This window comes from Lontra canadensis, unplaced genomic scaffold, assembly GCF_010015895.1.
Source record: "Lontra canadensis isolate GAN:19392208 unplaced genomic scaffold, GSC_riverotter_1.0 scaffold11, whole genome shotgun sequence".
In the NCBI taxonomy this organism is placed as follows: Eukaryota; Metazoa; Chordata; class Mammalia; order Carnivora; family Mustelidae; genus Lontra; species Lontra canadensis.
The window spans coordinates 7393760-7417600 of NW_022631005.1; the positions used below are offsets into that span (position 1 = coordinate 7393760).

Here is a 23841-nt window from a genome sequence, read left to right on the forward strand (position 1 = left end):
TTTTCCACATATAGTATCATATCATCTGCGAAGAGTGATAGTTTGACTTCTTCTTTGCCGATTTGGATGCCTTTAATTTCTTTTTGTTGTCTGATTGCTGAGGCTAGGACTTCTAGTACTATGTTGAATAGCAGTGGTGATAACGGACATCCCTGCCGTGTTCCTGACCTTAGAGGAAAAGCTTTCAGTTTTTCTCCATTGAGAATGATATTTGCAATGGGTTTTTCATAGATGGCTTTGATAATATTGAGGTATGTGCCCTCTATCCCTACACTTTGAAGAGTTTTGATCAGGAAGGGATGCTGTACTTTCTCAAATGCTTTTTCAGCATCTATAGAGAGTATCATATGGTTCCTGTTCTTTCTTTTATTAATGTGTTTTATCACATTGATTGATTTGCGGATGTTGAACCAACCTTGCAGCCCTGGAATAAATCCCACTTGGTCGTGGTGAATAATCCTTTTAATGTACTGTTGAATCCTATTGGCTAGTATTTTGGTGAGAATTTTTGCATCTGTGTTCATCAAGGATATTGGTCTGTAGTTCTCTTTTTTGATGGGATCCTTGTCTGGTTTTGGGATCAAGGTGATGCTGGCCTCATAAAATGAGTTTGGAAGTTTTCCTTCCATTTCTATTTTTTGGAACAGTCTCAAGAGAATAGGAATTAGTTCTTCTTTAAATGTTTGGTAGAATTCCCCCGGGAAGCCATCTGGCCCTGGGCTTTTGTTTGTTTGGAGATTTTTGATGACTCTTTCAATCTCCTTACTGGTTATGGATCTGTTCAGGCTTTCTATTTCTTCCTGGTTCAGTTGTGGTAGTTTATATGTCTCTAGGAATGCATCCATTTCTTCCAGATTGTCAAATTTGTTGGCATAGAGTTGCTCATAATATGTTCTTATAATTGTCTGTATTTCTTTGGTGTTAGTTGTGATCTCTCCTCTTTCATTCATGATTTATTTTATTTGGGTCCTTTCTCTTTTCTTTTTGATAAGTCTGGCCAGGGGGTTATCAATCTTATTAATTCTTTCAAAGAACCAGCTCCTAGTTTCGTTTATTTGTTCTATTGTTTTTTTGGTTTCTATTTCATTGATTTCTGCTCTGATCTTTATGATTTCTCTTCTCCTGCTGGGTTTAGGGTTTCTTTCTTGTTCTTTCTCCAGCTCCTTTAGGTGTAGGGTTAAGTTGTGTACCTGAGACCCTTCTTGTTTCTTGAGAAAGCCTTGTACCGCTATATATTTTCCTCTCAGGACTGCCTTTGTTGTGTCCCACAGATTTTGAACCGTTGTGTTTTCATTATCATTTGTTTCCATGAATTTTTTCAATTCTTCTTTAATTTCCTGGTTGACCCATTCATTCTTTAGAAGGATGCTATTTAGTCGCCATGTATTTGGGTTCTTTCCAAATTTCCTCTTGCGATTGAGTTCTAGCTTCAGAGCATTGTGGTCTGAAAATATGCAGGGAATGATCCCAATCTTTTGATACCGGTTGAGACCTGATTTAGGACCGAGGATGTGATCTATTCTGGAGAATGTTCCATGTGCCCTAGAGAAGAATGTGTATTCTGTTGCTTTGGGATGAAATGTTCTGAATATATCTGTGATGTCCATCTGGTCCAGTGTGTCATTTAAGGCCTTTATTTCCTTGTTGATCTTTTGCTTGGATGATCTGTCCATTTCATTGAGGGGAGTGTTAAAGTCCCCTACGATTATTGTATTATTGTCGATGTGTTTCTTTGATTTTGTTATTAATTGGTTTATATAGTTGGCTGCTCCCACGTTAGGGGCATAGATATTTACAATTGTTAGATCTTCTTGTTGGACAGATCCTTTGAGTATGATATAGTGTCTTTCTTCATCTCTTCTTATAGTCTTTGGTTTAAAATCTAATTGATCTAAGGATTGCCACTCCTGCTTTCTTCTGATGTCCATTAGCATGGTAAATTCTTTTCCACCCCCTCACTTTAAATCTGAAGGTGTCTTCGGGTTTAAAATGAGTTTCTTGTAGGCAACATATAGATGGGTTTTGTTTTTTTATCCATTCTGATACCCTGTGTCTTTTGATTGGGGCATTTAGCCCATTAACATTCAGGGTAACTATTGAGAGATATGAATTTAGTGCCATTGTATTGCCTGTAAGGTGACTGTTATTGTATATTGTCTCTGTTCCTTTCTGATCTACTACTTTTAGGCTCTCTCTTTGCTTAGAGGACCCCTTTCAATATTTCCTGTAGAGCTGGCTTGGTGGTCGCAAATTCTTTCAGTTTTTGTTTGTCCTGGAAGCTTTTAATCTCTCCTTCTATTTTCAGTGATAGCCTAGCTGGATATAGTATTCTTGGCTGTATGTTTTTCTCGTTTAGTTCTCTGAATATATCATGCCAGCTCTTTCTGGCCTGCCAGGTCTCTGTGCATAAGTCTGCTGCCAATCTAATATTTTTACCATTGTATGTTACAGACTTCTTTTCCCGGGCTGCTTTCAGGATTTTCTCTTTGTCACTAAGACTTGTAAATTTGACTATTAGGTGACGGGGTGTGGACCTATTCTTATTGATTTTGGGGGGGGGGTTCTCTGAACCTCCTGGATTTTGATGCTTGTTCCCTTTGCCATATTGGGGAAATTCTCTCCAATATACCTTCTGCTCCCCTCTCTCTTTCTTCTTCTTCTGGAATCCCAATTATTCTAATGTTGTTTCGTCTTATGGTGTCACTTATCTCTCGAATTCTCCCCTTGTGGTCCAGTAGTTGTTTGTCCCTCTTTTGCTCAGCTTCTTTATTCTCTGTCATTTAGTCTTCTATATCATTAATTCTTTCTTCTGCCTCATTTATCCTAGCAGTGAGAGCCTCCATTTTTGATTGTACCTCATTAATAGCTTTTTTGATTTCAACTTGATTAGATTTTAGTTCTTTTATTTCTCCAGAAAGGGCTTTTATATCTCCCGAGAGGGTTTCTCTAATATCTTCCATGCCTTTTTCGAGCCTGGCTAGAACCTTGAGAATCGTCATTCTGAACTCTAGATCTGACATATTACCAATGTCTGTATTGATTAGGTCCCTAGCCTTTGGTACTGCTCTGCTCACTATTTTGACTAGTGTTTCAGCAAGAATGCTGGTGACATTGTCAGGTTAGTTCAAAATTTAGGGGTCTTATTAGCAAAAGTAAGCAATACCTATAGTTTCCATTTCCAGTGTGCCAAAGTAGTATTTTAGCCATGGGCGTTTTCCAGATTTTTCTTCCACTAGACTATTAAATATTTCTATGGCTACGTTTATCTCTCTTGAATTTATAATTACATTTTTACATTTCAGCTTGTGTGGGACTTTAGCTCTGCATTCATGTAGGTAAAGTTACAATTATAGTTCCTGTCCTGAAAAAGGTCAAATGTAGCAAAAGAAACATAAAAACTACTAACTGCAACACAGCTAAGTGAAAAACAGATACTGACTGATGTTATATGCTTAGGAATGCAAAGTTCTCTCAAGAAATTTGAAGTATCAGAGCCCCTGGGTGGCTCAGTTGGTTGTGTCCGCCTTCAGCTCAGGTCATGATCCCGGGGTCCTGGGATCAAGTCCTGCATCAGGCTCCCTGCTCAGCGGGGAGTCTGCTTCTTCCTCTGCCCCTCTCTGTCTCTCATGAATGAATTTTAAAAATGTTTAAAAAGAAAAAAATTTAAAATATCATCTGGTGTGGTTGACAGGAGATTGTAAGAAAAATAGGAAAAACATTGTGATGGCCGGTATGTATAAATTATAAGATCAAATAAAAAGATTTACGTTTAGTATAGATCTAGAGATGATATTTGAGTTGAGATAACATTTGAATGCTAGTTTCTCAAAGCAAATGCAGAAAAGCAAGAAGTGAGGCTAAGCTGAAGGAGCTGTGTGAGCAAAGTCTCGGCAAGATGAACCTAACAGTAGCTCCTGTTTATTTAGTACTTTTTACAAGTCAGATGTTTTTCTAAAGGCTTCACATACTTTGCCCTTTCTGTTTTTATCTTCACAACAGCCCACCAAGGGAGAAAACAGTGGCTCGGGATAATTATTTGCCTATGATCAACAACTAGTAACTAGTCAAGGTAGATTTTGTACCCAAATATGTCTTACTCCAGAGCCTAGCATTATAGCAGCACTAAACTGTACTGTCTCCTGAAAGTGCTAAAAATGACCACGTTTTAATAATGGAGTTTGTTCTTCTTTATCTCTGAAATAATTCCAATTCCTTCCCCGTCCCATGTATGCTGCCTTATTTCCAGTTCATCATCTCCTTCATTTACTCTATTATCATTCTTTGGTAAAATTGACAGTCTCACATCACTTTTCTGCCTTGACTTTACTGATTTCTCTAAGCATTTTTAAGTTTTTTTTTTTTCATTGAAGTATAATTGGAATACAGTTTTAGTTTCTGGTGTATTATATAGTAACTCCCTTTTATATGTACATTGCAGAATAATCACCGTGATGTTTAGTTACCATCTGTCACCATATCAAGTTGTTACATTATTATTGACTAGTTCTCTGTGCTATCCTTTATACCCCTGTGACTTATTTGTAACTGGAAGTTTGTACCTCTTAATCCCCTTAATTATTTCACCCTTCTTCCCACCTCCCTCTCCTCTGGCAATCACCGGTTTGTTCTCATGAGTCTCTTCTATTTTGTTTTGCTTCTTCATTCATTTTGTTTTCTAGATATTGGTAAGACAGATGTCCAAGAGTCTTCTGCCTGTGTTTTGTTTTAGGAGTCTTAGGGCTTCAGGTCTTATATTTAGGTCTGTAATATATTTTAAATTGGTTTTTGCATATGGTATAAGAAAGTGGTCCAGTTTCATTCTTTTGCATGTAGCTCTAGTTTTCCCAATACCGTTTATTGAAGTCTTTCTCCATTTTATGTTTTTATCTCCTTTGTCACAGATTGACCATATAAGTATGGGTTTGTTTCTCTTTATTCTGGTTCTCTGTTCTGTTCCATTGATATATCTGTTTTTTTGTGCCAATACCATAATGTTTTGATTATTATAGCTTTAATAGTGTATCTTGAAATCAGGGAGCACGATACCTCTGGCTTTGTTCTCTTTTTTCATGATTGCTTTGATTTCTTCATGGTCTTTTGTGGTTCCATACAAATTTTAAGGTAATTTGTTCTAATTCTGTAAAAAAATGCCACTGATGTTTTGATAGAGATTGAATTGAACATGTAGATTTTTAGAGATCATATAGACTTTTTTTTTAAGATTTTATTTATTTACTTGACAGAGAAACACAAGCAGGGGGAGTGGGAGAGGGAGAAGCAGGCTTCCTGCTGAGCAGGGAACCCAGTACAAGGCTTGATCCCAGGATCTGGGATCATGACATGAGCCGAATGGAGACGCTTAACGACTGAGCCACCCAGGTGCCCCTATATAGACATTTTAATAACATTAATCCTTCCAGTCTGCGAGGACTGTATATATATTTATTTCTGTCCTCTTTAGTTTCTTCAGCAGTGTCTTGTAGATTTTCAGAGTACAGGTCTTTTATCTTCTTGGTTACTTTTATTCCTAGGTATTTTATCCTTTTTGATACAACTGTAAATGGGATTGTTCTCATAATTTCTGATAGCTTGATATTAGAGTACAGAAATAGCACAGATTGAGGAGCCTCGTTTCAATCAGTTAAGTGTCCAGCTCTTAGGGCGCCTGGGTGGCTCAGTTAGTTAAGCACCTGACTTTTGATTTTGGATCAGGTCATGATCTCAGGATTGTGAGATTGAGCCCCACATCGCACTCCATGCTGGTTGTGGAGCCTGCTTAAGATTCTCCCTCTCCCTCTGCCCCTCCCTGCCCTCAAAAAAAAAAAAAAAAGGAAAAGAAAAAAAAAACGGAGATTTCGGTATATTAATTTTGTATTCTTTTACTTTACTGAGTTGATTTGTTCTATTAGTTTTTGAGCAGAGAGTCATTTATTTGTTCTTTTTCTAGTTCTTTAATATGTAAGGTTAGATTGAGACTTTTCTTGTTTCCTGAAGAAATTTTTCCTGAAGAGGATTTTTCTTGTTTCCTTATGCCTGTATCTCTATAAACTTGCTGCTGCTTTTTTTTTTTTTTTTAATTTTATTTATTTATTTGAGAGAGTAAGGGAGGGAGAGAGAGAATACGAGAGTGGGGCAGAGGGAGAAGCAGACTTCCCGTTCAACAGGGAGCCAGATGCTGGGCTCAATCCAGCAACCCTGTGATGATGATCTGAGCTGAAGGCAGACACTTAACCCACCGAGCCACCCAGGTGCTCCCAAACTTGCCTCTTAAAACTGCTTTTGGTAGGTCCCGAAGATTTTTGAACATTGTGTTTTATTTTTATTTGTCATATAAGGTATTTTTTTGTCTCCTTTCATTTCTTCATTGATTCGTTGGTTGTTGGTACATGTTTAGCCTCTATGTATGTGTTTGTGGGTTTTTTTTTTTTTCCAGTTTTGTTTAGTTTTAATTTCTAATTTTATACCATTGGGTCAGAAAAAATACTTGGTATGATTTCATTTTTCTTAAATTTATTGAGACTTGTTTTGTGGCCTAACATGAATCTCTTGGAGAGTGTTCTGTGTGCCCCTGAAAAGAACATGTATTCTGTTTTTGAAAGAAATGTTCTGTATATATCTGTAATATCAATGGTCTAATATGTCATTGAAGTTTACTGTTTTTTTTTTTTTAAGATTTTATTTATTTGACAGAGAGAGATCACAAGTAGGCAGAGAGAGAGAGAGGGGGAGAAGCAGGCTCCCTGCCGAGCAGAGAGCCCGATGCGTGGCTCGATCCCAGGACCCTGAGATCATGACCTGAGCCGAAGGCAGAGGCTTAACCCACTGAGCCACCCAGGCGCCCAGTTTACTGTTTTCTTATTGATTTTCTGTCTGCATGATTTGTCATCCATTGATGTATGTGATGTATTAAAGTCCTTTATTATTACTGTATTACTGTCACTTTCTCCCATTATATCAATTAATACCTGTTCTACATATTAGGTGTTCCTCTGTTGATGTTATAGATATTTATAATTATTTCCTCTTGTTGAATTGATCCCTTTATCATTATGAAATGGTGAAATGAAATGGTCATTATGAAATGACCCTTCTTTGTCTCTTATTACAATCTTTGTTGTAAAGTCTATTTTGTCAGTTATAAGTGTTGCTAGTCTATTTTTCTTATAGTTTCCATTTGCATGGAATATCTTTTCTCATCCCTTCACTTTGTCTGTGTATGTCCTTATATCCGAAGTAAGGTATTTATAGGTAGCCTATAGAGGGAGGTTTGTTTTGTTTGCTTTTGTTATCCATTCAGCCACCGTGTGTCCTTTGTTTGGAGCATTTGGTCTATTTACATTTATAGTATTTACAGATGATAGGTATGTATTGACATTTTCTTCATTATTTTCTGCCTGTTTTGTAGTTCTTCTCTGTTCCTTTCTTCTCTTGTGATTTGACGACTTTCTTTAGTTTTATATTTGCATTTAATTTTTTTGTGCATCTGTTATAGGTTTTTGGTTACCATTAGGATCATATGTAACAACCTATGTGTATAGTAGTCTTCAGTTGATTGTCACTTAGGTTTGAATGCATTTTATTTTCTTTTATTTTTTTAAAGATTTTATTTATTTGACAGAGCTCTCAAGTAGGCAGAGAGGCAGGCAGAGAGAGTAGGCAGGTCCCTGCCGAGCAGAGAGCCCGATGTGGGGCTCATTCCCAAGACCCTGAGCCAGAGGCGGAGGCTTTAACCCACTGAGCCACCCAGGCACCCCCTGAATGCATTTTAAAACCACTACATTTTACTCTCCCTGCTGCCTTTTTTTGGCATCCTATTTTACATCTTTTGTGTATCCCATAACTAATTATTGTAGATAAAAGTTTTACAACTTTTTCTCTTTAACCTTCAGTCTAGCCTTAAAACTGATCAATCCACTGCCTTTTCTGCATGTTTACTAATGTTTGCCATTACCAGTGATTTTTTTTTTTTTTTTCATAACATTCGTTTAACTATGGCCATTTCTTTTCTGCTTAAAGAAGTTTCTATAACATTTAAGGCTGGTTGTAGGTGATGAACTCCTTGAACTTTTATTTGCCTGGGAAGCTCTCTCCTTTGATTCTGAATGATAACTTTGTTGGATGAGGTATTCTTGGTTGTAGAGTTTTTCCTTTGAACAGTTTGAATATATTGTACCACTCCCTTCTGGCCTGCTATGTTTTTGGTGAAAAAATCAGCTTATAATCATATGGGGGTACCTTTCTATATACTAGTTGGCATGGCTCTTGCTGCTTTTAAGATTTTCTGTTTCTCTATAGTTTTGACATTTTAAAAATGTGTCTGGGTTTGAATTTACTTGAATTCTTCTTGTTTGGTTTTCTCTGTGCTTCCTAAATCTGTGTATCTGCTTCCTTCCCTTGTTAGGGAAGTTTTCCAGCTCTGATTTCCTCAAGTAATTTTTCTGCCTTTTAGTCTCTTTCTTCTCCTTCTGAAACCTCTATAATGTCAATATTAGTATGCTTGATGCTGTCCTAGAGGTCCCTTAACCTAACCTGTACTCATTTTTTATTCTCTTTTCTTTTTGCTGTTCAGCCTGGGGGATTTCCTCAACTCTGTCTTCCAGATTGCTGCTTCTAATCTGTTGACTCCCTCCCATGTGTTTTTAGTGTCAGTTACTGTATTCTTTGGCTCTGACTCATTTTTTATATATTTTATTTCTTTATTTCTTCTTTAGTTCTCACTCTATTCATCCACCTAGTGGATGATTATATCATTGCCAAGATAGGGAAGGTGAGAAAAGGAGCAAGTTCGGGGGAAAATAACTCAATTTCAGTTTTAATATATTTGAAATGTTTGTATGACATCCATGTGAATACTTTCACTGGGTAGTTGGTAATACAGGTTTTGAATTTATAAGGGAAGTCAAGTTTGTTTTTAATTTCTTGAGGAATCTCCACACTGTTCTCCAAAGAGGCTGCACCAACTTGCATTCCCACCAACAGTGTAAGAGGGTTCCCCTTTCTCCACATCCCCTCCAACACATGTTGTTTCCTGTCTTGCAAATTTTGGCCATTCTAACTGGTGTAAGGTGATAGCTCAAGGTGGCTTTAATTTGAATCTCCCTGATGGCTAGTGATGATGAACATTTTTTCATGTGCCTGATAGCCATTTGTATGTCTTCATTGGAGAAGTGTCTGTTCATATCTTCTGCCCATTTTTTGATATGATTATCTGTTTTGTGTGTGTTGAGTTTGAGGAGTTCTTTGTAGATCCTGGATATCAATCTTTTGTCTGTACTGTCATTTGCAAATATCTTCTCCCATTCCGTGGGTTGGAAGTCAAGTTTGAAGAAGCAGATTTAGTAGTTGGGCCACAGTAGTAGTTCAGGTAAGCATAAAGAACACAAATACTGCAAGAAGTGGTTACTCTGCCTCTGAGGATAAAGAAATATTGCAAAGATAGGTCCTCTAAGAAACAGAAACATATAAGAAAAGTGCTCCTGGCAGAGCAAACCTGTTTATGTATAGTATACAGAACACTAGACCCTCACCAAAATCAGTGGGTTCAATAAGTTTATCTTCATTTCTTTAATATATTAAGTACAAAAACGTTGAAATGTTTATATGGGTAGAAAGGAAGAATGTGGATTTTAATTTTTCTTTTATACAATTTCAAAGGAAAGAAGATTCTATATGATATACTTGCCTTTGCCAAAGAAAGTGTTAATTCTCATGTTACCACACTTGGACCTCAAAATTTTCCTGCCAATGACAAGGAACCGTGGCTCGTTGATTTTTTTGCCCCAGTAAGTAATTTTTATCTGTCAGTTTCAGTGTTGTCAGATTTTCTCTTATCATAGCAAAAAGACTTTTTCTAGATAGTCTTGAACCATGAATACCAAAATTGTGTTACTCACTTTGGCCCCATCAGATACTGCTTCCAAGAGGGCAGGGATATACTTGCCCCTCCAAGAATTAAATACACAGGGAGGCACACATAAGATTTGCCACTAAGTATGGTTTGTCTTATTTAGTATATATTGCTTATTGCAGAAATGTGGTTTTTTTGTTCCTTGTAGCTCTGTGCTTATATTTTTTCTTTCATAGTGGTGTCCACCGTGTCGAGCTTTATTGCCAGAGTTACGAAAAGCATCAAAGCATCTTTACGGTCAGCTTAAGTTTGGTACACTAGATTGTACAGTTCATGAGGGACTCTGTAACATGGTATGTATAAAATACTTGTTCTAATTAACACTTTTGTAAAATAGTTTTGAAATAGAAACCTTTGTCAGTGTAACTTAAAATGTGCATCTACATTTAGAGGAGTAACAAATATTTCAAAAAATGATATAAAATTATGATTGGATTAAAACATAAATAGACAACATAAAGAGTTGAATGTGGATATGGTCTTTTTTATCAAACATAGGAAAATATTTAGTTTATTTGATAAAATATATGATTTTTCCATTATTTAAAATCTTTATAATTTTTGTTGCAATATTGCCTTTTGGCAGTCTGTAGTTTCTCAGGTTTTCCTCATAATTGTTTTCTTAGTAGATGGAAATTTTAAAAATGAACAAGATTTTTGAACCTTTGTTTATAATAAAACATTTTCTTAATTAATGTTCATTTTCCAGTTCCAGGAATAACTAGAAATTATATATCTTGTCATGAAAGTATATACCATCTATAAAATATTGTTGGAACAAGTCTCTGAAACCTAAATCAGATCACACCTTGAGATCTGTCCGTGTATAGGGAATCAGTTAGAGGAACATGTTAAGTGAAACCATGGGCATGAAATCTGTAAGTGCCAGCATGTAGAGGATCTTACAGGACAAATACCTAATTTATTGGTCAGATATACTGAAAGGTGGGAAAAGAGATGAAAGAGATTCAAAAGACATATCACTCAAATGCAATGTTTTGGTTTCATTTGGATGCCAAACCAACTGCAAAAAAATGAGCAACCAGCAGTTAGGGAAATTATTGAGCACCGACAGGGTATCTGAAAATTAACAGGAATTGTTCATTTTTAGGTATAAAAATGACAGTCTAGTTACACTTGGAGGAAAGTCCTTATATTTTATATAAGTGTATATATACACTTGGAGGAAAGTTCTTATATTTTAAATATACTGAAATATGGATGAAACGATAAGTCATCTGGAATTTGTTTTAAAATAATATTGGTGGGGGTGCTGGGGTGGTTCAGTCATTAAGCGTCTGCCTTCGGTTCAGGTCATTGATCCCGGGGTCCTGCGATCAAGCCTGACATCAGGCTCCCTGCTCACCCCATGCTTGTGTTCCCCCTCTCACTGTCTGTCTGTCTGTCACTCTCTCTCTCTGTCAAATAAATAAGTGAAATCTTTAAGTAATAAAATAAAATAATACTGGTATAGGAATAGAGTTGGGAGGGAGTATAAATGAAGTAAGTGTGCCCATGAGTGGAAGATTATTATAGCTACAAGAGTATATGCAAATGTATTGGTGTCTGCCTTCGTGTGTATTTTAAATATTGTATAAAAGCCAGCTTGAAAAAGAAAAAGAAAAATGGAGGAAAAGGAAGGAAAAGAAAATGATAGGTTTTAAAAACAAGTAAATGTAGAGTGAAATCTTTATGGCATCTGTGTGAGGAAGAATTTCTCAGTCCACACACACAAGGTAAAAATGTGAATGATTTTGACTACATTATAAAACTATTGCCAAAAACTATAGCACATGTAACTTACAGAAAACCTTACTGCCAAAATATTTGACTACAAGTGAGTTTAAGTAGATAAATGAAAAAGTTGAGACTTTTTAGAAAAATCCAACAAACATAAAAAGTCTTGCACTTCACTGGCCATCAAGAAAGTACAAATTACAACAATCCATCAAATTAATCTATCAATAAATTAACAAAAATTTTGAAATCTGATAATAGCAAGTATATGGATAAATGATCCAGTCATGTAATGGAATACCATAGAGCATTTAAAACTAAATCTATCTTTACCAGCATAGGTAAGTCTCAAAAATACATTGTAAGATGACAAAAGCAAGCTGCAGAATAGCTTACAGAGTATGATAGAATTACAGAAAATTTTTTAATGCTTCAGCATTTCATTATACTACCCAGGGATACTTAAGCATGTCACAAAAGTATCAAAACATTTGTGGATTGGATATATACTTATTTGAGGATATTGATTGCTCTTACTTTGAGGGAAGAAAGGAAATGTGATAAAAAAAAAAAAAAGAATTTAAACAATCTGCCAGGTTGACAAAGAAGTTAAATTTAAATATTGAGAAGGGATAGATGGGTATTTGTCAGACGATTTCCCTCTTCATTCTGTTTGAAATTTCATTTAACTAAAAACTGATGTAAGATCTTTGGTTTTGAATGTCTTGTATGTGACATTGAAAAGATCCTAAGCAAGATACAAACAATGTGATAAATAATAATTACCTTAATTTGAATTCTTCTAGTTTTTCTACTTTTTATCAAAACTATTAAATATCCTTGAGATAATTGAGTAAAACATAAGATTATAAAACTGTGGTGTCAGCTTCACCTGGAATAGAGGCCAGGAGTCATTACTCATTAATTGGTGGAGCTTGACCAAGTCACATAGCCTCTCAATACCTCCGTTTTCTCATCTGTAAAGTTGACGTGGTAATTTTAGCTTCTGAATAGAGTTGTTGTACAGAATAGATTAGAAACTACATGTTTAAGGGGCACCAGGGTGACTCAGTCAATTAAGCGTCAAGAGTTTTGGTTTCTGCGCAAGTTGTGATCTCGTGATCATGGGATTGAGCCCCATGTCAGGCTCTGTGCTTGGCATGGAATCTGCTTCAGATTCTCTCTCAAATAAATAAATAAAAGCTTTTAAGAAGAGAAACTGCATATTTCAGTGCTAAAAAGATGTCCAGCATATGCTAAACACTAAGATTAACAAACAGTCATACCTAATGAGTTTTTTGAATCCTAATCAAACATTCCAGTTTGCTGCTGAGTGCTTGTCACCTTTAAGGATGCAAAGATCAGGTACAGTAAATTTACACAGCATAGCCATAATATGGCTAATTAGGAGCATGGGCCCTTTTGACTCTCTTGAAGCAAGATGGATAAGGCTGTAAAGAGAAGGCTAATCTCTGGCTTGAGTCTTTGAAACCACAATAATGCTCCAATTTGTCTAGTAGTAGAAGAAAATAAAGGAAACAAAGTAGCAAGGATAAAGAAAGAATAATGTGTACACAACCATATTTTAACTTAAGGAATTATGACTCATGTCCCAAAAATGTATTATCCATCTTGCTTCAAGAGAGTCAAAAGGGCCCACGCTCATAATTAGCCATATTATGGCTTTGCGCACTTCTCAGTGTTTCATTGCCCATGGATTTTATGGCCAATGACTACCTATAAAAAAGGGTCATTTATCAGTGCAACTGTGAATCCATTTCTTTGCCAAATTTGGCCAGGCTAAAATTTTTCAGTCACCAGCAGTTTAGCAATGGGTTTTTAAAATGTTACTCTTGCTACTTAAAAGCAAGTTAGTTATAAATTTGCAACCAAGAGGTAAAATGCATAAAATCTTTAGTTTGTATTCTTATTCCTAACAGTATAACATTCAGGCTTATCCAACAACAGTGGTTTTCAACCAGTCCAATGTTCATGAATATGAAGGACATCACTCTGCTGAACAGATCTTGGAATTCATAGAGGTATTTTAATTTATAGTATTGTAATTTACTGAGGTAAATTATTTTTAACTGGTTTTTGGTTTTGTGTTGTTTTGTTTTTTATTATTTCCCCTGTGAAGCTAACATTTTTGTTAGTATCATGGTAGACTGAAGCTGTATTAAAACAGCATTTGGAGCAAGTGAGCTTTTAGGGAGGTTGAGCAGTATCTCCAATCAGACTGTCAGGAAAATAGAGTAATAGGCTTTCCATTAATGATTAAAGGATCGTTTCCAAACCAATCATTGGTTCTGGAACAGGACTATTTGGCCTGTGTAGCTATCTGGGCACCTCTTAGAACTTTTTGTCCCATCTAATGTCACCTTAAGTAAAGTTGCCTCTGTTCCCTATTAAGATGATTTTAATGATACATGGAAATAAGAAAAAAAATAATAAACCTTGATTTAAGAAGGCTAATGGGCAGAGTCTAAACTTAACTGGGAATAATTCCTTCCTTTTTAAAAAAATTCACTGTTGATTATCTTTTAAACATCCATAAGTATCTTTTGATTATTCAGAAACAGGAACTTTTCTAAGTGACAATTTGCCAAGAATATGTGAACACTTTTTTATATTGTTATAATGAAAGTTATATTCTCTTTAGGATCTTATGAATCCTTCAGTGATCACCCTGACACCCACCACTTTCAATGAACTAGTTAAACAGAGGAAACAGGACGAAGTCTGGATGGTTGATTTCTATTCTCCTTGGTGTCATCCATGTCAAGTCCTAATGCCAGAATGGAAAAGAATGGCCCGGGTATAGTAGTTTTTTTTTTTTTTTAAATCTTAACATGTAGCATGAATGTGTATTTAGCAGAACTGTTTTGAAACTGAGATGAACCCACCTCTAGATTCTCACTTAAACAGTTCTGATTATACCAGTTGGATTTCAACTCTCTTTCTGTCTGGTTGGGTGAATGGTATAGATGGTATAGATAATCTACCTTTTTTTTTTCCCCTGTGTCATTTGTTTGGTACCTATCTGGCCAAATTTTTGCCAAAGTCCACCCCCAAATCCCTTTATTTTCTATACAAATAGACATAGTGTTATGAAGGATTGGAAGAAAGTTACTAAATATGAGAATGGAAAGTGAAATCTCTGTTTTATATTTCTAAGAAAAAGTGAACAAACCAAATAGGTAAAAGTGATTTCTAGTATCTTAACATTTAAGATGATGCAATTTTGTGTCCTTTTCAGTAAAATTTTAAAATTGGGGCATGATTTCAATGTGTTGCAATGCAGGTCTCTATTTGGAAAATAACTTTGAAGTACCATTGCAGCGATCTTCATTAGTTCCTTGTTTCTAACACTTAATTTTATAAATACCTAATTTCCCCCCCGCATAGAACATGAATGAAATCTGTTGTTTATTCTGTAATAATTGTAGTAGGGTCCTAACTACAGCATTACATTCTCAGTTCATTACTGTAAGTGTTCTAATCACTGAAAAATAATAATCATGTCACAGTGATAATTTCTCTATTATAAACATAAATAGTTATATTTTATTCTAATTCTAATTTTATTCTAGTCACTTTGATCTGTTTATCTCCTCTCTTTTTCTTTTATAGACATTAACTGGACTGATCAATGTGGGCAGCATAGACTGCCAACAGTATCATTCTTTTTGTGCCCAAGAAAATGTTCGGAGATATCCTGAGATAAGATTTTTCCCCCCAAAATCAAATAAAGCTTATCAGTATCAGTAAGTGTTGCCTAAAATGTAAAGATATTTATTATAACCTTTTATTTAAACAGTTAAAATTTTAAAGTTATCTTAGGGGTGCCTGGCTGCTTCAGTCAGAAGAACATGTGACTCTTGATCTTAGGTTCATGAGTTCCAGCCCCATGTTGGGTATAGAGATTACTTAAATAAATAAGCTTCTTTAAAAAAAGTTATCTTAACTAAATAGACGTTAACCCAATAAATATTTTTTGGGAGCCCACCATTTTTTAAGATGATGTGCTAATGAGAACCTCTGAAGATGAAAAAAGAATTGAATGATCCCAGTGTTTACGAAGCTGGCACGCCAGTATAGAAAAAGATAAACGGAGGAAGTACTAACATTTAGTAAGTCAGTTTTTGGTTTCAGGTATTATACTAGATCATTTGTTCATGTTATTCCCACTAGTCCTCCCATAGACCCTGAGAAATAAGAATTATTGCCCTTCCTCCTATTAAAGATAAGTAAACTGATTAACAGACCTTAAATAATTTTGTCAAGTCACACAGCTGCTAAGGTTTATAATTGAAGATTCAGCGCAGGCTGTGTCAATGCCCATCCTGTTTCTGTAACACCACATGGCATTTGAGGTAGAAAACTCAAGTGCAAGGCAGAATATAAAGAACATTATGTAAAAAGTAAAACTGAGCCGTGGATTGCAAAGGAGGAAGGGATCATAGCTATGAGAGGAAATCATGAAAGGCTGCATTTAAGAGGTGGCTTTTGCCATGGGTCTTAGAAAGTAGGTAGGAATTTGACAGACATAATGACCAGAATAAAGGTTCTGAAACTGAAGTCTTAAACATTTGGAGTGTTACCATTCCCATGCGTCTATAGGAGCTGTCCAGCAGGCAGTTAGACTTCGGGGCTGTCTGGAGCACCAAAAAAACACCTAGACTAGAGAAAAATTTATTTGGGAAGCCATGTAAGCAGCATTTATAGGTAGGTGTATCTGAGAAGGGAAATGGTATCTAGTCAAAAGTTAAACTTTTTAGTTGCTGCAGAGAGATGGTTTTCTGAACATATCCAATAATAGAATATAGTATTTAAAACATATCAATTTTCTTCTTTCAGTAGTTACAATGGATGGAATAGAGATGCTTATTCCCTGAGAATTTGGGGTCTAGGGTGAGTAATCAAAATATGCATCATCGTATAAAATAGATTCAATGCTATTTACCTTCATCTTATGTCTGTAGTTACATTTATTGTGAGTTGCTTAAGGCTGTAGCATTTTAAATTACTTCGTAAAGAATTATAATTTACCAAGATAACTTGGAAGGCCTTTTTTACTTAGAAACTTTTACAGTATTATATTTTAGATGTTTCCTTTGGTTTCATATAATGAAAAATAATTTGATCCCTTGCCACAGATTCTTACCTCAAGCATCCATAGATCTAACGCCTCAGACTTTCAATGAAAAAGTTATACAAGGGAAAAATCACTGGGTGGTTGATTTCTATGCTCCTTGGTGTGGACCTTGCCAAAATTTTGCTCCAGAGTTTGAGCTCTTGGCTAGGGTAAGTCTTCTCTCTCTACTTAAATCACTTGTAGTCCCATGCATGTTTTAATAATTAGATAAAATAACAGTTATTTAAGAAGTAGCTATATTAAATGATTAGCTATAATTATATTTTAAATATTAATTCTCTTAATTAAGTTTCCTGTGAATTTTTTTCAATTCCATTTCATTTCTATGACTAAAATCTTTGCAGATTTCTTCCTTCTTTATTAATGCTTTTAGCTAACACCTCTGTCTTGATTGAGGACATCATCTACCTAACAGCCAGATACCTCAGTTTAGCTTGTTCCCTATTTCTTTCCTTTACTCTGCTGCTTGGCAGGCCATCATAGATCCTATCAGTTCTGTCTTCTAAATGCCTTTCAAATTTGACATCTCCTCTCCATCTTTTCTACTAGCCTCTCTGTTCAAGCCCTCATCATCTCATCGAGACATCTCATGTGTACCTTTCAGCTAGTCTCATGTTGCCAATCTGCCTTCTTCTGTTCTGCCCTGATCATCTTTCTGAAATACTCTCTTCTTAGGCTTCCTGTAAACCAAGTTTCTGACCTGGCATCCTAGGTTGCAGGTCTCTGATGGGACCCTTTCTATCTCTTTGGCTTTCTCTCTGTCCCTACCCCAAACCTTACAGTTCAGGCACAACGAATTACTCCAAGTTTGTTGAACAAGTACATGCTGTTCCCTATCTCTAAAATGCCTTTTCCTTATCTTGGTCATGTGGATCTTTTCCTCCTTATCCTACAAAACCCAGCTTCAGTTGGCACTTCTGTATTCAGTGTCCATCTCAGTCAGTTCACTTTAATATCTTATACTCCTTTGGTGTACTTACATAATGGATGTTAAATACTTAGTTACCTGTCTCCTCCATAAGACTGAGCTTCTTGAGGGCTAGTTTTACAAGTCTTGTCTAACTCAGTAAATGCTTATAAAACTTAACTGAATGCATAAACTGAATACAGTCCGAATGTTTGTTGTTTCTGTCACTGTTACCCTCCTCATTAGCCTATCCAGATTGTTAGCTTCCTGGCTTCAGGGAGCTTTGCCCATGGGCTGTAAAACATTCACTAGAATGAGAAAGCTAAAGTTTCACCAGCCTAAAACAAAAGCTGAAAATCTCAAGCCATGGAGATTTCTTTAGCAAAGGGATTTCAGAGCTCCCCAGGAGTCATAAAAGATTATTTTAGTTATTGGATTGTCCTTCAAATAAGAGGTTATTTTCCACTTACTAGATCTTTTTCTCCTTTTATGCTTCCTTTTTGTTTAGTAATTCGACAAAATGTTTTACTCCCTTTGTATTTAGCTTATTTTGTAATGCAACAATATCTTGAATATAGCAGAAGGTTACACAATATGAAAAAGACCATACCCTGAAGAGCAAGTCAGAGGCCTGATACAGAGGGACTGGAGGCTTAGGTAGAGTTGTGAGCCTTCCACAAAAGGAAGAGTGCTCCCTCAGCATATGAGACCAGAGAAAGGAAGAAGGTGGATGAGGACAGAATCTGAGGTGTTTGTGGTGTGATGGACAGGGTGTGGGTACCAGGAAGGAGCTTTTCTTGTAAGATAAAGAGTTTATTTGCTCTTGGAGAGGTGTTTCTGGGTAAACAGGTGTTTAAAGAGCCAGTAAAAAGTTGGAAGCGGTCTTAACCAGGATGGAAAGGATGAAAGCTTAAGTCTTGACAGTGATAAAGATTTGAAAATATTTGTATCATGTTGCTTTGTGGTTGCCAAAATAGTTTATGCCACAGAGAATGACAAACCATATTTCTCTCTTTTCAGATGGTTAAAGGAAAAGTGAAAGCTGGAAAAGTAGACTGTCAGGCTTATGCTCAAACATGCCAGAAAGCTGGCATCAGAGCCTATCCAACTGTTAAATTTTTTCCCTATGAAAGAACAAAGGTACGTACAAGGCATTTGTATATGTGCCTCTCCTTTAGCAGACCAAGTTGGAAAGGTTTGTTATTAGTCTGAATGTTTTTATTAGCTCTTTCTCCCTTTGTCATTTGTTTTATTTGTATATGTGAAAAGAAGCTTCAGTAAAATATGCATCACATGATTTTAAAAGGTTTTTCTGTCTCAAAGTTCAGATGACCCACTGCCTTAAAATTTTTGTACTCCTGAATTACAGAAACTACTGAAGAGACATACTAGAATATTAGTAGTAGTTTTCTGTGAGTGGAGATTTAAGGTAATTATTTTCTGTGAAGTTCTGTATTTCCTACTTTTAGAAAAATACTACCTTTATAATTATTTTTCCCAGGAAATGAAAAAAATTAAAAGAATACTATAATTCATAATATTTTTGAAATAGGCTAGTACCAGAACATTTATCTTGAGAAATATTAATTAGTGATTTAGACTACAGAAGTAATGGTTCCTTGGTTTGGTTATAACTCCCTTCTGTGGGCCACTATGTTTTTTGTTTTTTTTTTTTCCCTTCAAAAAGAAAAACTAGACATCTACTGATGGGTCTTAAAATTCAGGTGATAACCCCTATGGTCATTTATATAAATGCGTATACCTTTCAACCAATATAATTGCTAACTGAAAGTACTCGGGACTTTTGCTGTCTTTCTGGATAAAAGCATGACATTTTTGACAATGCAATTAAATAAGGATTTGCTTGCTATGTATTCATGTTTCTGGTAAAACATTTGAAGTAAGTCATTTCAAGTATTTTTATACTTTTTGAGAAAGCTCATCAGCTTAAGATTTCATGTTTATTTATTAGAAATTATATTTTGAAGTTAAATAATGAAATTGGATGATGAATTTCAGAAGTCTAGTATTGTCATCTAAATTTTTCAGTGAAGGATTTTGATTTGGCAAAGAGGTTAATTCTGTCTTAAGAACAGCCTGGGGTAAGCAGAACTCAGTGAGAGTAAAGGAGCTTATACTAGTACCTGAATCTTCATTTCTTTGGAATCATTGACTCTACTTTGATTCTCAGAACAGCTGAGAAATGTATGACATAGATAGGGGTCTTCACTCAGATAGATGGTGTTAGGGAAGTATCAGTATAATGAGTAGTTACAGAATTAATCAGGCCATAGAAGGAGCTGTTTGAAAAGATGTTACCATGTTTCAGGAGAAGCGCAGAAGACATTAGGACCCCAAATATCCCTGTCCAAACCAAGAGACAGAGGTGGAAGTCCAGGCCAGATTTAAAAATCAAAGCAGAACAATGATTGTGGTAAATAGCAGTACAGATCAGGTGGGCAGTAACACACAAAAAAACAAAATCCTAACATACAGTGTGGAGTTCCCACCAAGAAGGAAATAAATGACACCAGATCCAAGCAAAGCAAGCCTGATATATTGACCTGCCCCCTTCCCTGATTTTCAGCCACCGTCCTGCTCTGAGCAAATGAGAACCAGGAGACATACATTACTTTGCAGTGTTGTTGATCAAGGTTTTAACTGTGCCTATGATTTGTATTAGATTGGAATGATCTGAATCCTGTGGGGGCTGTCTTTTCTTTACAATTTAGTTATTGCTAACTCCAATTGCCTTAAAATATCATTTTTTCCAATGAATTATTTTACATGTTCCCCTAACAGTATTGTATTTAAGTAAATTATGAGTTAACTGCTTTTGCAGCATTATTTCCTTGAAGAAATTTGAGTTTCAAATATTTAGAACTTTTAAAAGGAATATTTAATCAAATTTCTTAAATGGAAATGTCATGTTTTGAATAGATACCTTAAAGATTATAACAGGAGTGTTTTTAATTTTAGAGAAATATTTGGGGAGAGCAAATAGATGCCAGAGATGCAAAAGAGATTGCTACCTTAGTATATGAAAAACTGAAAAATCTCCAAAATCATGGAAAGAGAGATAAGGTAAGGACTAAATCTAGAGCTGACTTTGGCAAACATTATCTATTCTTACTGTACATTATATCAATAAACAGGTAGAGTGGAAGCTTCAAAAAATAGTAAAGTTGAAATTTCTTAATTTGGAAAATATGATAATCAGAATGTAGCTTGTATGCACTAATAAGCATAGAAATTTAGACACGTAAAACCATTTAACTCAAAGTAGTGAACTATGGCCATAAATTATTTAAATTTGTTCAAGTATAAATAAAGCCTTGAGTGTTGAGAATAAATATACTGGAGCCTCATGAAATATTTTATACGGCAAAATATCTACTCTAGTAGAGTCAGAATATATTGGAACCATATTCGTCTTGGCCCCTTGAATTTTTCTCTCTCAAGAGGCAGTGCAAGCCCTTTGCTATTCTGTGAAAGAACTGTTCTTTTTTCCCTTTTTAAAATCATTGTCATTCTAGGACATACTTAAAAACAGGCCAAAGAGTGCTGGAGTGCTTTCTGAGTGGAATTTAATAAAATTATGTATGAGGTTTTTTGTATTCTTTCCCTATAAGGTGAAAGAAGGACAAAAAAGAACAGCACAGATTCTGGAGAGGGCTAGAGACCTCTGGCCTTGTAGAGCCACTCCAACATAGAGGCCTTACGTCCTGTTTTGAGAGTTATAAATCTTTATCTTCTTTACAAAAATATTTTTCCAATGTTTTGACCAGGTCAGCTTCCTCGAGAGGTTTTAAAGTATGACTCTTATCTCAAGTTAAACCTTTGAAATAGAAAATGTTATTAGACATAAACCAGAATATCATAAATGAAATTAAGTTAAAAAACATACCAATATGATTACTTAAGTGTAATTATTAGTGTCTGCATGGATAGGTAAGAACTAAGAGATATCCTTTTCCATTGTTACAGTTAAGCAAGGTATATTTCATACAGTGATCCATTAGTTATTTTTTAAAAAGTAGAATACTATAAACTAATCAATATTTTAATATAAATTCATACTTTTTCTTTCAATCACTTTTACATTATTATAGGACGAACTTTAATGATGTTGAAGATGAAGAAAAAAGAGAAGGAATTCTAACAAATGACATCAGAAGACATCTTTTCAGGATGTTACTACATTCTTGGTGGGAATAAATGAACATTATCTTGGACTTATAATTGCACTGTCTGAATTCTATACAACACTGGTATGAATGAAGGGTCTGCAAACTTTTTCTATAAAAGGCCAGATTGTAAAGATTTTAGGCTTTGTAAACTATATACAGTTGTCACATACTCTGTTTTTGTTTTGTTTACAGCCCTTTAAAGAAATGCAAAAACCATTCTTAGCTCAGGGCCATACACAAACAGACCACAAACCACATTCAGTTCATGGGCTATAGATTACTGACCCCTGGAAATGATATTAAGACTGGCTGGCACAAACAGGAGCCTGTTGAGTTATGTACATATGTGTCTAAGTTGTATGAAACTGGTCTCTATTCCTTAAAGTTTTGTGGCTGGCCTGAAGAGACGTAACTTAGTTTTTGTCACCTGTTCTGAAATGGGATGAAACAGATTCGTTTCCTTTAAAAAAAAAAAAAAAAAAAACACACTCCCATTGTGGCAAATATATCCTGTTTTCATGGTGTTTTATAGTGAAGCGACTTTTCATTTTCTTTCTAAAGTTTGAAGAACTGATTTTAATTTTTCACAATTGAGAAAAGTTTTTGTAACAATAAATGAACCCAGTAGATTTCTACAGCCTCTAGAAATACCTGAGGAAAACAGTATTTGTAGCTGTAAGTGGGCTCTGTAGTGGGCCCAAGTATATCAAGTATATCAGGTATTTAGAGTTCTAGATTTTAAACATATGTGTTTATTTATCTTCTGAATTGCTTTCTTAGAAGTTTTACTCTGCAATAGTAATTGACTTTTGAAGTATTGTTCTAATATTTATGGTTTTTGTCTTCTGGACTTTGTTTTGATACAGATCCTTTATTTACATTTGCCTCTTCCCCTCCCCCCACAGTTGAGGATATTTTCACTCGTCTGATTTATTATTCAAATAGGAAAAGTAACTTTATGGTTTTGTTTCACTGTAGCTCATAATGACACTGTGGTTATTCCATTTATTAGTTTGCTGTTGAATGCTGCCATTTTCAGATAAATATTGGCATAACTGAACTTATTTTTATAAGAAAAGTATATAAATCTAAGGATGGGCTCTTTTCATTTCTTGGTTGTTCAGACTAAAAGAATCTAGAAATTTCCTTGCATCTTAACAAAACATGTCAGTAATGTGTAGTTTAGTTATAGTTCAGAGTGTATTAAAAACTCTAATTGATCGAAAGAGGTCAGCAAATTAAAAAAAAAAAAAAAGTTTCCCCAAAAACTTACTAGAATTATGCTCTATTATATTGGAAGACTTTTTGGATGTCACTTTATCTCTTTCCCAGTATTTCCTCATGAAGATAGTTATCACTGCAATATCTACCAAAAAAAAAAATTTTTTTCTAGTCTAATCCTATTCATACTCTCCCATTTTTGCTTCAGTTGAATCCTTTAAGTCCTATTAACCTTGGATTCCACTTAACATATGTGGGCAGTTACAGAACAATTGCCACTTCTAACTTTAATAGCACCTTTTTGAAATACTATCAGTAATGGCAAGTGCCTTTCATGTGTTAAATTTTCACTGCCTGGAAATCTCAAAATTGGCTTTCCACAATAATTCCAAAATGGAAGATGTAAAGAAGTCTTGGTAAATGTTTATTGAATTAATGTACCAATTATGCAAATACCACTGTGCTGGACACTGAAGCATATGTAGAAGGAATCTAAGGGATGGTTCCTCTCTCCCAAGTGTCTGTAATTCACAGTTCTGACACTGAACCCATACATAGGTTTATGGGTACCTATACTACTAACTATAAGTACAATTCCAAACTTATTGAGGAACATTTTAGGCAGTTAAAAAAAAAAAAAAGTAAACATTATATACCCTGTAACCTGGTGCCTATGGAGTTGGCTTTAAAGCCAAGGCTACTGAGAGTCCTATTAAATAAT

General features: G+C 35.2%; 1 protein-coding gene across 2 annotated transcripts in view; it reads left to right on the forward strand.

The window, feature by feature from the left end:
• Positions 1-22991, forward strand: part of DNAJC10 (DnaJ heat shock protein family (Hsp40) member C10) — a 57266-nt gene extending 34275 nt beyond the window's left edge. For both annotated transcript variants that reach the window (XM_032856070.1, XM_032856071.1), the window contains exons 14-23: positions 9655-9782; positions 10084-10200; positions 13585-13686; positions 14307-14462; positions 15278-15411; positions 16505-16558; positions 16804-16951; positions 18730-18849; positions 20689-20793; positions 21822-22991. In XM_032856070.1, coding sequence (XP_032711961.1) covers positions 9655-9782; positions 10084-10200; positions 13585-13686; positions 14307-14462; positions 15278-15411; positions 16505-16558; positions 16804-16951; positions 18730-18849; positions 20689-20793; positions 21822-21833 — 1076 coding nt within the window. In that variant the 3' untranslated portion in view covers positions 21834-22991. The remainder of the gene's footprint in view (positions 1-9654; positions 9783-10083; positions 10201-13584; positions 13687-14306; positions 14463-15277; positions 15412-16504; positions 16559-16803; positions 16952-18729; positions 18850-20688; positions 20794-21821) is intronic.
• Positions 22992-23841: the final 850 nt, after the last annotated feature.